General features: G+C 42.5%; 2 protein-coding genes across 3 annotated transcripts in view; one reads left to right on the top strand and one right to left on the bottom strand.

Annotated features, from left to right (window-relative positions):
* Positions 1 to 228, bottom strand: part of fank1 (fibronectin type III and ankyrin repeat domains 1) — a 13293-nt gene extending 13065 nt beyond the window's left edge. The window contains exon 1 of the mRNA XM_072667917.1: positions 135 to 228. Within this exon, the coding sequence (XP_072524018.1) occupies positions 135 to 228 (94 nt within the window). The remainder of the gene's footprint in view (positions 1 to 134) is intronic.
* dhx32a (DEAH (Asp-Glu-Ala-His) box polypeptide 32a) overlaps positions 1 to 12711 on the top strand; it is a 23154-nt gene that overhangs the window by 350 nt on the left and 10093 nt on the right. For both annotated transcript variants that reach the window (XM_072667252.1, XM_072667253.1), the window contains exons 1-6: positions 1 to 481; positions 5676 to 5869; positions 7779 to 8151; positions 8771 to 9004; positions 9151 to 9244; positions 9997 to 10146. The exon at positions 1 to 481 is cut by the window's left edge and continues 350 nt beyond it. In XM_072667252.1, coding sequence (XP_072523353.1) covers positions 227 to 481; positions 5676 to 5869; positions 7779 to 8151; positions 8771 to 9004; positions 9151 to 9244; positions 9997 to 10146 — 1300 coding nt within the window. In that variant the 5' untranslated portion in view covers positions 1 to 226. The remainder of the gene's footprint in view (positions 482 to 5675; positions 5870 to 7778; positions 8152 to 8770; positions 9005 to 9150; positions 9245 to 9996; positions 10147 to 12711) is intronic.

Here is a 12711-nt window from a genome sequence, read left to right as displayed (position 1 = left end):
CCAACACCACCCGGACCTGCTCAGCGGTGCAGCACGTGCGCAGGAGCTCCTCATTAGTGATGAGGGAGACTGAGCTCGAGCACCAACATCAACAAGTCAAGCCCGAATGCAGACCAGGACCAGGGAGCACGAGCCTGGACGAACGGACAGGAGGGAGACCCCTTTGTGATCCGGGGGAGAGAAGGCACGGGCACGGGCACGGGCACGGGCACGGCGGGTGTGCGCCATGGCGCGGAGCAGCGGTGAGGACAGAGAGGCCAGCGCTCAGCTTGTGGAGGAGACTGAGGAGGTTTTTGGCTTTGGGGATGATCTGGAGCTGAACCAGTTCGATGGGCTGCCCTATTCCTCCCGATACTACAAACTTCTGAAGGAGAGGAAGAGCCTCCCAATCTGGGGAACCAGAGGAGACTTCATGAAGGCTTTGGAGAGCCATCAGCTCACCGTCCTCTCAGCTACCACGAAGACTGGCAAAAGCACACAGGCAAGTGTCTCCTCATCTGCAATGCTTGTATGACGCATATAAAAGCCCTTAGAAATCACAGGGTGGTTGTTTTTAATAAGTCGTGGCCACAAGATAATATAACAACATCACAGATAACTTATTAAGATCGTGAGATAATATCCTGAGGCCACAAGATAATTTATTAAAGACAAGAGATCATATGTTGAAGCCACAAATGCAGTTTGTAGTGATCATGATATATTGAGGCCACAAGATAATATATAGATGCTATATATTATATTTCTAGTGGTCCCAGGATAATGCATTGATTGATGCCCTGAGATAATATATTGAGGGCACAAGATCATATATTGAGGGCACATTAAGTTTCTAGTGACCAGAAAATAATACATTGGGGCAACAAGATCTTATTAATTAAGTTCAGATTTCTAGTGACCCTGAGATAATGTATTGAGGCCACAAGATAATAATACATCAAAGTCACTTATTAAGTTTCTAGTGGCCACATAATAAATATATTGATTGCACTGAGATAATATATTGAGGGCACGTTAAGTTTCTAGTGACCAGAAAATAATACATTGGGGCAACAAGATCTTATTAATTGAGGTCAGGTTTCTAGTGACCCTGAGATAATGTATTGAGGCCACAAGATAATACATCAAAGTTTCTAGTGGCCACAAAATAAATATATTGAGGCCTCCAAATAATATTAAGGTCATGAAATACTACATCAAGGTGATGAATAATATATTAAGGCCACAAATGAAGTTTCTAGTGACAACCAGATCATGTATAGTGGACAGGACATATATTAAAGCCTCAATATATTATCTTGTGGCCCCTAGAAACCTATTTTGTGGCTTCAACATATTATCTGGTTGTTATATAAATATGCCATATTAATAATACATTGAGTCCACAAATTAAGTTTCTAGTGGTCCTGAGATAATATATTGATTGATGCCACAACTGGATTGAGGCTGCAGGATGATACATGGTGGTTGTTTATTAAGTTTCTGGTGAAAATACATGGAGAACACAAGATAAGTTTCTAGTGGCCACCAGATAAAATATTAAAGCCAGTAGATTATATATTGAGATCACAAGATAGTATATGGTAGATTGAGGTAGATTATAGTATATATATCTTGTGCCCATGTCTAATTAAAAACAAACACCATATTCTTTAATTATTTATTTATTAATTTATTATTTATTCATTTGATCGTTTTTGATGTTTGTGTTTCATTGTTTTTATATTATTCTTCTTATTTTTTTTTTTTTTTGCTAAGTCGTGGAAGCTTTTTTGTGGGGGGACTGAAAGTAGTTCACAGCACTAATCCCTCGGGATGTTGTTCACAGCTGGCCCAGACAGAGAATTTAAGGTCCATGTATTTCTTTTTATTTATTTAACATTTGCTCATCATGTGGGTCTAGCCCTAGGTCATGCGTTGCATAATCCTTTGGACTCACTTCACCCATGTTAGTTGATCCTGACCATCTGAATGGGGAGTACCCAGATCCACTTACTCAGTCCCTTGTGCTTAAAGGGCCTGTCGCCTCACTCTGTTCTCTGCATTTAAAAAGACTCATGTTCTGTTAAATTTCCAAATTGGATCATTCACAAAAACCGAAGCATTTACATATTTACATATATATCTATCAATTCAGCCTCTGACATTTAGCCCCATATTGAAATGATACAGATTCTTTCAGCCCAGGCTGGTTTTGTAATGAGGCACAGCACAGGGCAGCCAGTCAGAACCCAGATCATCTACATAAATCAATCTTAAAGACGCATCCTAATTTGTGAAGCTTGTTTGACACATTTAACACCTCTAAGGTGACATGGTGGTTGTTCTTAATTAGGCATGACCACCATACTGTTATAAATTGATGCCATAGATTAAGTTTCTAGTGGCCACAAGATAATATATTGAGGCCATACATATTATAATAAGGATAAAAATGATATATTGAGGCCACAGATTAAGATTTGAGTCGCCACAAAATAAGACAAGATAATATATTGAGGCCACATGTTCAGTTTCTAGTGGCCACAAAATAATATATTGAGACCACTAATTAAGATTGTAGTGACCACAAGATAATATATTGAGGCCATAAAATATTATAATAAGGACAACAATTATTTATTGAAGCCATAGATTAAGTATGTAGTGACTACAGGATAATATATTGAGGTCACAAGAAAATATATTGAGGCCATAAAATATTATAATAAGGCCAAAAATGATATATTGAGGCCACAGATTAAGTTTCTAGTGGTCACAAGATAATATATTGAGGCCACTAATTAAGATTCTAGTGGCCACAAGATAATATACTGAGGCCACAAGACAATATATTGCGGCCATAAAATATTATAATAAGGCCAAGAATTATATATTCAGGCCACAGATTAAGTTTCTAGTGGCCACAAAATAATATATTGGGGTCACAAGATAATATATTGAGGCCACAGCTTAAGTTTTAGTGGCCACAAGATAATATACTGAGGCCACAAGACAACATATTGAGGCCATAAAATATTATAATAAGGCCAAAAATTATATATTGAGGCCACAGATTAAGTTTCTAGTGGTCACAAGATAATATATTGAGGCCACTAATTAAGATTCTAGTGGCTACAAGATAATATACTGAGGCCACAAGACAATATGTTGAGGCCAGAAAATATTGTAATAAGGCCAAATATTTTATATTAAGGCCACAGATTAAGTTTCTAGTGGCCACAAGATAATATATTGAGGCCCAAAGTACAAATGTACAAATAGTTCATAAATACACACAATTGTCATAATTTCAGTGGAAAGAAATATGTATATATATGTGCCATCAAATACTCACATCAGTGTATTTTAGGAATTTATTTACATTGTTAATTAAATGAAAAAACATTACTTTTACTTGAATGTGAAACCATTGAAACAGTCACATGACTGCTGACCACACTGAAGGCATCAGTGGCTAAACTGTGTCAAAACAGCAGACGTACAAGCTGGTGGTGTTCTTGGTGCAAGCTCCTAAATTTAGATGGGGGCACTTTAGACCACGCTGCTCCTCACTCTGTCTCACAACCTCACGGACACGGAGGGGTCAGGCTGAGCTCAAGTTAGTACTGACCTGTTGCATTGCACATGGCTAAGCACATTACTGTCCCGCTGAAATGCCAGCGGGGTGTGGTTATGGACCTCTGCTGTGGAGTCCCTACCAGCTGAAACTTCTTCATCGTTAAAAGTTAAAGCAAACATGAGGTTTTCAAGTGTTTCTGTGGTTTGCAGGAGGAAGGTTGACCTCGTCTTCAGACCTGGGGCCTTCACTGATCTGATAAAAAAATAAATAATGAACTGAATGGACAGAACTGCTGACCACTCACGTGCTCATGATGGTCCGAGAAAACGTATTTTTCTCATTATGGTTAAAGCTGAAGACGTCCAGTCATTCATTTTGTATCTGGGGTCATGCTGGGGCCTGCGGTTTGCCAGAACAGGAGGGCTTTTGTCTTTAGTTCCTATTAATAAATAGCATCTCGACTACTGCTGGAGGTTTAAACTGTGGAGGAACCTCTTACGGTGCTTTGAGGAACCATCAATGAACCTTTTTTTCTCCTAAAACCTTTTCTTGACGGGTCCTCAAAGTCCTTTAGGAGATTCCTTCACAGTTTCAGACTGAAGATCCTCCCAAAGTTCCTCAAGGTCACTGTACTTTTAACAGTGTACTGAATTACCGTATTTGTAGAGGCCATCACGTAGAGGTTTGGAGTATTAGAGACTTCTTTACTCTTGCTAGGACGGCCTGACTAGGCCATGTTGGTCAGTTGTTCTACTTGTAAATGATGTAGTGGACAGTAGAACAGTGGCCGATTTCTAATAGTCCTCTATTAGATCTTTTCAAGCCTCCTTCTAGACTCCTCACCTCCACATCTACACCCTCTTTCTGAAGGCCTCGTGAGCTCTTTGGATCTGGCGATGGTGATCAGACCAAGGAGCCTCAGACCATAGAGCCTCATTGTTGAGTAAACAGTCTAGCTAACCCAGTGCTGTCAGACTGAGGTCAGTTGCTGTGTAGTAGGCTACCAGAACAGACGGTCCCTCCAGAAAGCCCTCCTCCTCCTCCTCCTCCTCCTCCTCCTCCTCCTCCCCAACACCTGCGAATGGTATGCTGAGCAGTGAGCATAGGCTAAGTATCCTGAGGTCAGCAGATGCTGTTGTGTGGCTGATGGCTGGTGGAGGTTTTTCCCAGGGCTGTCAGCCTGGCAGATAATAGCCTAAATCTCCAGCTGCTAAGCCCAAAGAGGGAGAGAGCGCTCTCATGAAGGCCTCCCACTGAGAAACGCCCCTGATCCACTGCCCCGGACCCAACGCTCAGCTACAAAAGGACTGTCCGATCGGAGCAGAGCGGATTCAGTGTCTTTTGTCTTTTGCCCTGCAGCCCTTTCATGTTCAGTCGTTTGCTTTCTTTAAAACAGCAAATCTAGGAACTGTGCCACTGACTACTGGGGTGTTGCTAAGTGGTTGCTAGGTGGTTGCAATGCTATCCCGGCTGGTTGCTAGGTGGGTGCTATAATGTTGCTAAGCGGTTGCTATGATATTGCAAGTGGTTGCTTTGGTGTTGCTAAGTGGTTGCTATGGAATCCCTGGTGGTTGCTATGGTATTGTGTTACTTACAATTGCTATGGTATCCCAGGTGCCTGCTGTGGTGTTGCTGTGTGGTTGCTTTGGTGTTGCTAATTTATTGCTAGGTGGCTGCTATAGTGTTGCTAAGCGTTTACTGTGATGTTTATGTGGTTGCTTTGGTGTTGCTAAATGGTTTCTAAGTGGTTGCTATGGTGTCCCTGGTGGTTACTATTGTATTGTTAAGTGGCTGCTAGGTGGTTGTTATGGTATTGCTATAGTGTTGTTGGTGTTGCTACATGGTTGTTTTGGTGTGGAATTTCGAAGCTTCTAGTGTTGCTATAAGGCTGCGTGGTGGTTGCTGTGGTGTTGCAAGGTGGCTGCTATATTGTTGTTATGTTATCCCAGGCGTTTGCTGAGGTATTGCAAAGCGGTTTGTGTGGTCTTGCTAGGTGGTTGCTATGGTGTTGCTAAGTGCTCGCTAGATTGTATTTGTATTGTATACATGCTTTTTAATGATTGTGTGTGTGTGTGTGTGTGTGTGTGTGTGTGTGTGTGTGTGTGTGGTGTAGGTTCCCCAGTGGTGTGCAGAGTTCTGTCTCTCAGCGCAGTATCAGCATGGTGTGGTGGTCTGCAGTCAGATCCAGAGGCAGCAGGCTGTAGACCTGGCCTTGCGTGTGGCCGATGAGATGGATGTCAACATTGGCCATGAGGTGGGCTACAACATCCCACTGGAGAACTGCTGTTCCAGCGATACCGCTCTCAGGTGTGTAAGAGGACCCCGAGCCTCCAAACTGCTTAAACTGGCTGAAGCCCATTAAGAACTGTGATTGATATTTCTGTAGTAATCATAGTTATGATTTACACACAGAATAAGAACTTTTACTGTGTTTGGCTGATAAACATGTATGGATGTGATATTAATTATGATAATTATGATAGAACTAAGTTAGTTGGTCATAATTATGGGAACATAGTTTCCTGATCAATCATTCCTAATAATGAATATTTTCTCATCATCGGACATTAAGTCCTACCAATTCCAAGCCACATTGAGATATAGAGTCAGAATTCTGATATGGTATGATGAGGTAATTCTGATTTTGTAATGTAGCCATAATTATATTAAGTCATAATAAAAGATATATGATCAGTCTTTGGTTAGTCATACTTAAGCTACTGGATCGTAGAAATTTGTAGGTCTGAGACAGTAAGTAATAATTATGTGTAGGGATTTTAACCATATGATATATTGTTGTTGTTATTGTTATTATTATTATTAGTAGTAGTAGTAGTAGTAGTAGTGGTAGTGGTGGTGGTGGTGGTGGAGGTGGTGGCAGTAGTAGTAGTATTATCAGATACCAGATAAACAAATAAAAAGAAACCCAAATTGTTTACTGTTTAAAAAAATGATAATCTATTTTATTACAGTATTGTTTATATCCTATTTTAATGAAAGAAAATGTATTTATTAAAGTAAAAATAGATTTAAAAGAAAGCTGCACATTAAGTGGTGCTTTTTTGAGCTATTTAGTATCTAGCTAATGATGATGATGATTTATTATTATTATTATTATTATTATTATAGATTAATCTGCTGATTATTTTCTCCATTAATTAATTGACTGGTTTATCCAATTGGTGGGATCCTTTGTTTGGTTGCATTCATTTCTTTAATACCAGCTTTAAGCACATGTACATGATATCATAACCATACATTAACACCTAAAACTTCTGAAACCTTAATTATGAGTTATTATGACCTTCTATGGTTCTGTCTGTGTATCTGTCAGATAATGTTTTAGGAAGGTTTAGGAAGGTTTAGGAAGAGAAGCGTCCAGGCTTTTTTCTGTCCTGGCACCAAAGTGGTGGAACGAGCTGCCCCTGGGTGTCCGAACGGCCGAGTCGCTCGCTGTCTTCAAACCCAGACTGAAGACCCACCTCTTCCGAGAGTACTTGGACGAATAGTTCTATGGTCGCCTTATTGTCTTGTGTTGTATTGTGTCTAAGCTTAGAGGTTTCTTTGAATTATTAGTCTATTCTAACTAGCTAAGGTAAATGTAATGTAGTAAGTCTAACAAAACTAAAGGCTAAAACGAACCTATATGCAGCAGAATTATTTGAGTTAGTTGAGCACAGAATCATTTCAGACAAGGTTTCCTATACTAAACTAGGGCTGGGCGACAGTGAAAAAGACATTTTACATTATACAGAATATTTATCATCATGCATGTAATCACAGACAACAGATTCTTAAATACTGCTCAAATACTGCTTCATAAACTCTCCCAAATCTGCTCTTTAGCTAATTAAACCCGTCTAATTGCACTGTATGTGATGAAACCTGCTTAGAAAAGCATATTGCTGTAACAATGTATCACAATACAATAAAATATCTTCATATTGCCCAGCTCTGCTCCCGGCCTAAACGGTCATATTTCTCTAAAATTGCTGAGAAAACATTTTTACAGCTAAACCAGATGAGTGGACACATGTTGTATAGCTCTAGTGAAAGTAATACTAGCTAATTTTACACAGCACCGACCTGACGGGCTGTTTCGGCTCCTGTATCAGACGTTTCCAAGATATTTCATATTTCACCTAATTTCACCAAATTCACTTTAATATTAAAAAATTTTTTTTTAAAAACCCTGTCCCACTGAACCCTTCCGCAGGTATTGCACCGATGACGTCCTCCTCCGGGAAATGATGTCGGACCCATTACTGGAGCACTACGGGGTGGTGGTGATTGACCAGGCCCACGAACGCACCGTGAGCACAGACCTCCTGCTGGGTCTGCTTAGGGAGGTTCTCCTCCAGCGCCCGGAGCTCCGCGTCGTGGTGCTCTCCGTCCCTCCGGCCTCAGATACATTCCTGACACACTACGGGGGGGTTCCCCACCTGCGTGTGGAGGCCCCAAGCTCCTCTGAGGTGGTCTACAGCAGTGGTGGCAGAGCAGAGAACTTCTATGCTGCTCTGAGGCTTGTGCTGGAGGTCCACAGGGCCAGAGAGCCGGGAGACCTGGCTGTCTTTCTCGCCTCGGAACAGGTGCGGGTTTGGGTTCACGGGTTTACTTTGTTTAAACTGAAGCTGAAAGCAGGTGTTTCATAAGTCTGTTGAAGCTTTGAAGCTGTGGGCTTTACAGTCTGCGTAGAAAGGCTGGGTAAGTAGACCATGTAAGGCTCAAATGAGAGAGTGCCAAAGCAGTGCTACTGGGATTATATCTAACATAATGGTTAAAGAGGCTGTTGACCTAACTACGCTTCAGATGACCTGGCATTCTCTTGAGGAATTCTCTGAGGAAGTCACCTCAGTGCCAGCAAGGCATCCAGGTCCAGATGCAGTAAAGCAGGCCCACATCATCACACTACCACCACCATGTTTCACAGTTTTGTGCAAAGCAGTGGTAGGTGTTCACCAGGACTGTCAAATGGCTTCACAGTGCATTATCCCAGATCTCCTGTAGATGATCCAGAACTGTCGTATGTTAATGGCAGCATTATATTATTCAACATCCTTTTACATTATTGTACTCAGGTGACTACCAAACTGTATGGATTCCTAATTTGGCTAAACCTGGGCTGATCAGTTATTTATCTCAGTTTTGATTTGCTTAGAAGAAGAAATAAATAAATACATTTTCTGTGTCTGTGTGTTTGTGTGTTAGGAGGTCAGCTGTGCCTGCAGTCTTCTGGCTAAGGAGGCTGCCAGACTAAGCAGTACTCTAGGAGAGCTGGTGCCTGTGGCTCTGTGCCCGGGTCATGCCGGCATATGCCCACCAATCGCCGAAGGCCAGAATAGAAGCAGAAGGGTGTTTCTATCCTGCAGCCAATCGGAAGACATGTTTTGGTCAGTGGACACTGTCAATTTTGTGATTGACACTGGAGTGGAGAAGAGATATGTGAGTGACATATTGTTTGATGGCTTTAAAATGATGCCACGGCAGACAGATTTAACTGGCTGCCAGTTAAAGATGTGGCACAGATAACTGCATTGCAGACTGGAGAGCCAGCGTTAGCTAGGTAAAATTCTGTACGTTTTCTGCAGGTGTATAACCCACGTGTGAGAGCCAATTCTGAGGCGATTAGACCCATCAGTAGATGTAGGGCGGAGATCCGAAAACAGCTGTCTGGCTCAACAGGTGAGGATATTTTAGAGAAATTCTATTTAAAGTGCCTCTGATAACCTTAAAGCAGTCCAGGATGACCGACTTTACATTGTAATCTATCAGTCATGTCTGTTTAACCTTCATCTTATACTCTCTATGTCCAAATGTTTGTGGACACCCCTTCTAATGAATGCATTCAGCTATTTTAAGTTGCACCCATTGCTGCTGACACAGATGTGCAAATGCTCACACACACACACAGCTTGTCTAGTGCCTGTAGAGAAGTACTGCCAATAAAATAGAGGAGAGAAGAGAAATAAACATGAAGCGATTGGCACTATGCTGCATAATAATGGCAGGCGTGGGCTAGAGGGGTATAAAGCCCCCCAGCATTGAGGGCATTGGGACAGAGTAAGTGCTAGTCACTGAATGCAATCAAATCCTCACAGCAATGCTCCTCCAAAATCTAGTAGAAAGCCTACTCCCCTGGACAGTAGAGACCCCAGAGTAGTCATCTCAAGATTTAATTGATTCCCTTGATTTCGGAAGAAACAATGAAAAAGCAGATGTCCCAATACTTTTGTCCGTTTAGTGTAATCTGTTTTACAGTTTGCGAGGTTAAGTGGAATAACTCTGGATATAACCAAAATATACTGAAATATCCTAGCTTCTAGAGTCTTGGAGCTTGTTCTCCATGCTAAACGGCACATGCTGCTGGGTAAACTGTATCCGTATCCATGGCGAATGTACCGCTAATGTAATCATCATGGTCTGTTTGTCGATAGGGAAGTGCTTCTGCCTGTACCCCGAGGAGGCTGAGCTCCCTGCCGAGATTCCTGCAAGGATCCTGGAAGCAAACATCACCTCCACTGTGCTGTTCTTGAAGAGGATGGAGGTGGCCGGGCTTGGACACTGTGACTTCATCAGCAGGCCAGGTCAGCCCTAAAGCCCCCGATAGTTATAACCATCGCTTTGTGAAACTCCTCAGCTATTTGAAGACCTGCAGACAAGCTGGAGCTGGATGATCTGCTCTGATTGGCTGGTTTATGACACATATAATAGCATGGTTTAAACACTGTCGGGAGAGGGATAAGGGTAGGGCTGCTGTCCTCTTATTGTGTCCTCTCAGCGCGTTAGCTTTTAGCCTTGTCTCCTCTCGTATCCCTGGGTTTCTCTTTCTCGAGTCTTACCAGAAAAATATTTAAAATTAAAAATAAGCCATTCTGATGTGAGTTTGGCTCCAGTTTGGTTCAGATAAGGTAGGTCAGCTTGTTTTTGTGGAAGAGGACTTCTGCAGACACTGGCACAGGAAAAGCTGTGGTCATGAGGCCTGGTGCCTGTAGCCTGTAGAGTCTGGAGGTGATGAGCTGCTCTCCAGTATCAGCAACACCATATTCTCCAGAAGTCGCGGCGGAGGTTTATCTTTTCACCAGCTTTGACTGACTAGGGCTTTCTCTAGAGGGTGGAGTTTGTTAATGTTTGGGGGGTGGGGGTTCCAGCTCTGTTTTGGTTCTGCTGGATGTTCTTCTGTTCTCACAGTTCCTCACTTCCATGTACTGAACTCTCTTTATTCAGCTATACCCAGATAACTAGAGCTGGAGTGGATGTCAAAACGAAGGGGTGTGTATGCTCTGAGAACCGTACAGGATGCAGGGTGGGTGGGTGGGTGTGTGTGTGTGTGTGTGTGTGTGTGTGTGTGTGTGTGTGTGTGTGTGTGTGTGTGTGTGTGTGTGTGTGTGTGCTGGCACAGATGGCTGAGTGTCCGTGTGGGTGCTGGTGTTCAGTGATGCATGTTCACTGTACTGACAGCACGAGTCTCTGCGTCATTGTTGTGGAGCGTGAGCTCTCGGCCTGCCTGGGAAACACAAATGATCCTGTGAGCTCAGCGCAACACTGGCCATAAAGACCTCTGTCCGTTAGAGGTGCGGCACAAGCCTCGTACGACCTGCGGACACAAAGAACGGGAAAAGAGGCTTCAAACACAGCATTAAACAGGAATGTGCCCAAGTGGAGGTGTACTGCAGTTACCGTCCCTGTGCTTAAAGAATGACCCCGTATGCCAGGTTCACACTGCACAAGTTTAGCCCCCGTCGCTAAAAGGTCTTTCACTCAGCGCTGGCTCTGACTCTGACCTGATTACAGCGTTTTTGGAGATCTGATCACATTCTGATTTCACTTGTCTGCATGAAAAGCCAGGGGCCCGATCTTCCACCCCGCCAATGGTCTATATTCACTCCGCCTGCTTGCGTCGTTTAATCAGCAGCGCTGCTTGTGAATATCGCTACGCTGATGGCCGTGGTGGTCTCGACATGAGGGGTGTTCAGGTCAGTTTCTGGAGTATTGCTGTGTATCTCGCGGAAAACACAGCAGGAGCTCCACTGACTGAAAACAGCCTAGACAGACGTTCGTCAACAGTCAGACGTTCGTTGATATCTCGGCAGTGAATTGTCAACACAGGCGCTCGTACACCCCCCCACCCCACGCACACACACGCTTTACAGCACTGAAATAGCAGCCCGCAAGGTCAGTCTGACCGCACCTGGCTCTTAAAGGAATGGCGAGAGAAACGCTGATTGGTTTTTTACTGCACGCTACGCCCAAAACAACCACACCCAAGATTAATTATTATTTTAATTAATTATCACTCATAAGCGATGTTGGCCGGCACAGGCGCCTGTTAGCTGGTGCGGAGGAGCTGAGGGCCCGGCGCTTTCCTCAGAGTGTGTGTCGGCATTTCGAGAAGAGGTGGCGGCTGGCTTTGCATGTATTGGAGGAGACGTGTTGAGTCCTTACCCTACCTGCCTTACCTAAGGCGGAGTTCCAACCGGGTGGGTTAATTGGCAGAGTAAAAAAAAAAAGGTAAAAATTCAACAAATTTATTATAAAAATAAATAAATAAATAAATAATATATCTTGTAATTTATAAGGTTTGTTTTTTTTTTTTTTGTATCTGTGATCAGTCAAACCCACAACTGCTGAAGAGATTCCCAATTACAAGACATCAGGTTGTATAGTGTGAACCTGGCATTAGTAAAACCCTAAACCAGTGGTGTATCAATGCTGACCCTCAAAGTACTGGTTTGGCAACCAAAAATAAACTACTATACAGTTTCCAGTTTCCAGTTTAGCCTAGATATAATAGAGCTGACATTACTGGTGTCCAAATTGTGCTGCTCTCGTTTTAAGAAGTCAATAGTCACTCAAATCTTTTCCATATACAGTGCCCTCCATAATTATTGGCACCCCTGGTTAAGATGTGTTCTTTAGCTTCTAATAAATTGAGTTTTTTTCTAAATAATAAAGGACCACGATGGAAAAAAGAGTAAAATCCAACCTTTAACTCAAGTGAATTTTAAGGGGGAAAAAAAATCCCTGACTAAGAAATAATTATTCTTCATAAAATCACCTGTTCCACAATTATTGGCACCCCTAACATTTCTTAGGAAATAAATGTAATTAAAGTATTTCTGTCAATTCTACAGTCGTTTACGAAGTTGATC

This window comes from Salminus brasiliensis, chromosome 22 (genome assembly GCF_030463535.1).
Source record: "Salminus brasiliensis chromosome 22, fSalBra1.hap2, whole genome shotgun sequence".
Classification (NCBI taxonomy): domain Eukaryota; kingdom Metazoa; phylum Chordata; class Actinopteri; order Characiformes; family Bryconidae; genus Salminus; species Salminus brasiliensis.
Note: the sequence above shows the minus strand (reverse complement) of the source record. Positions and strands in the feature narration are given on the sequence as shown.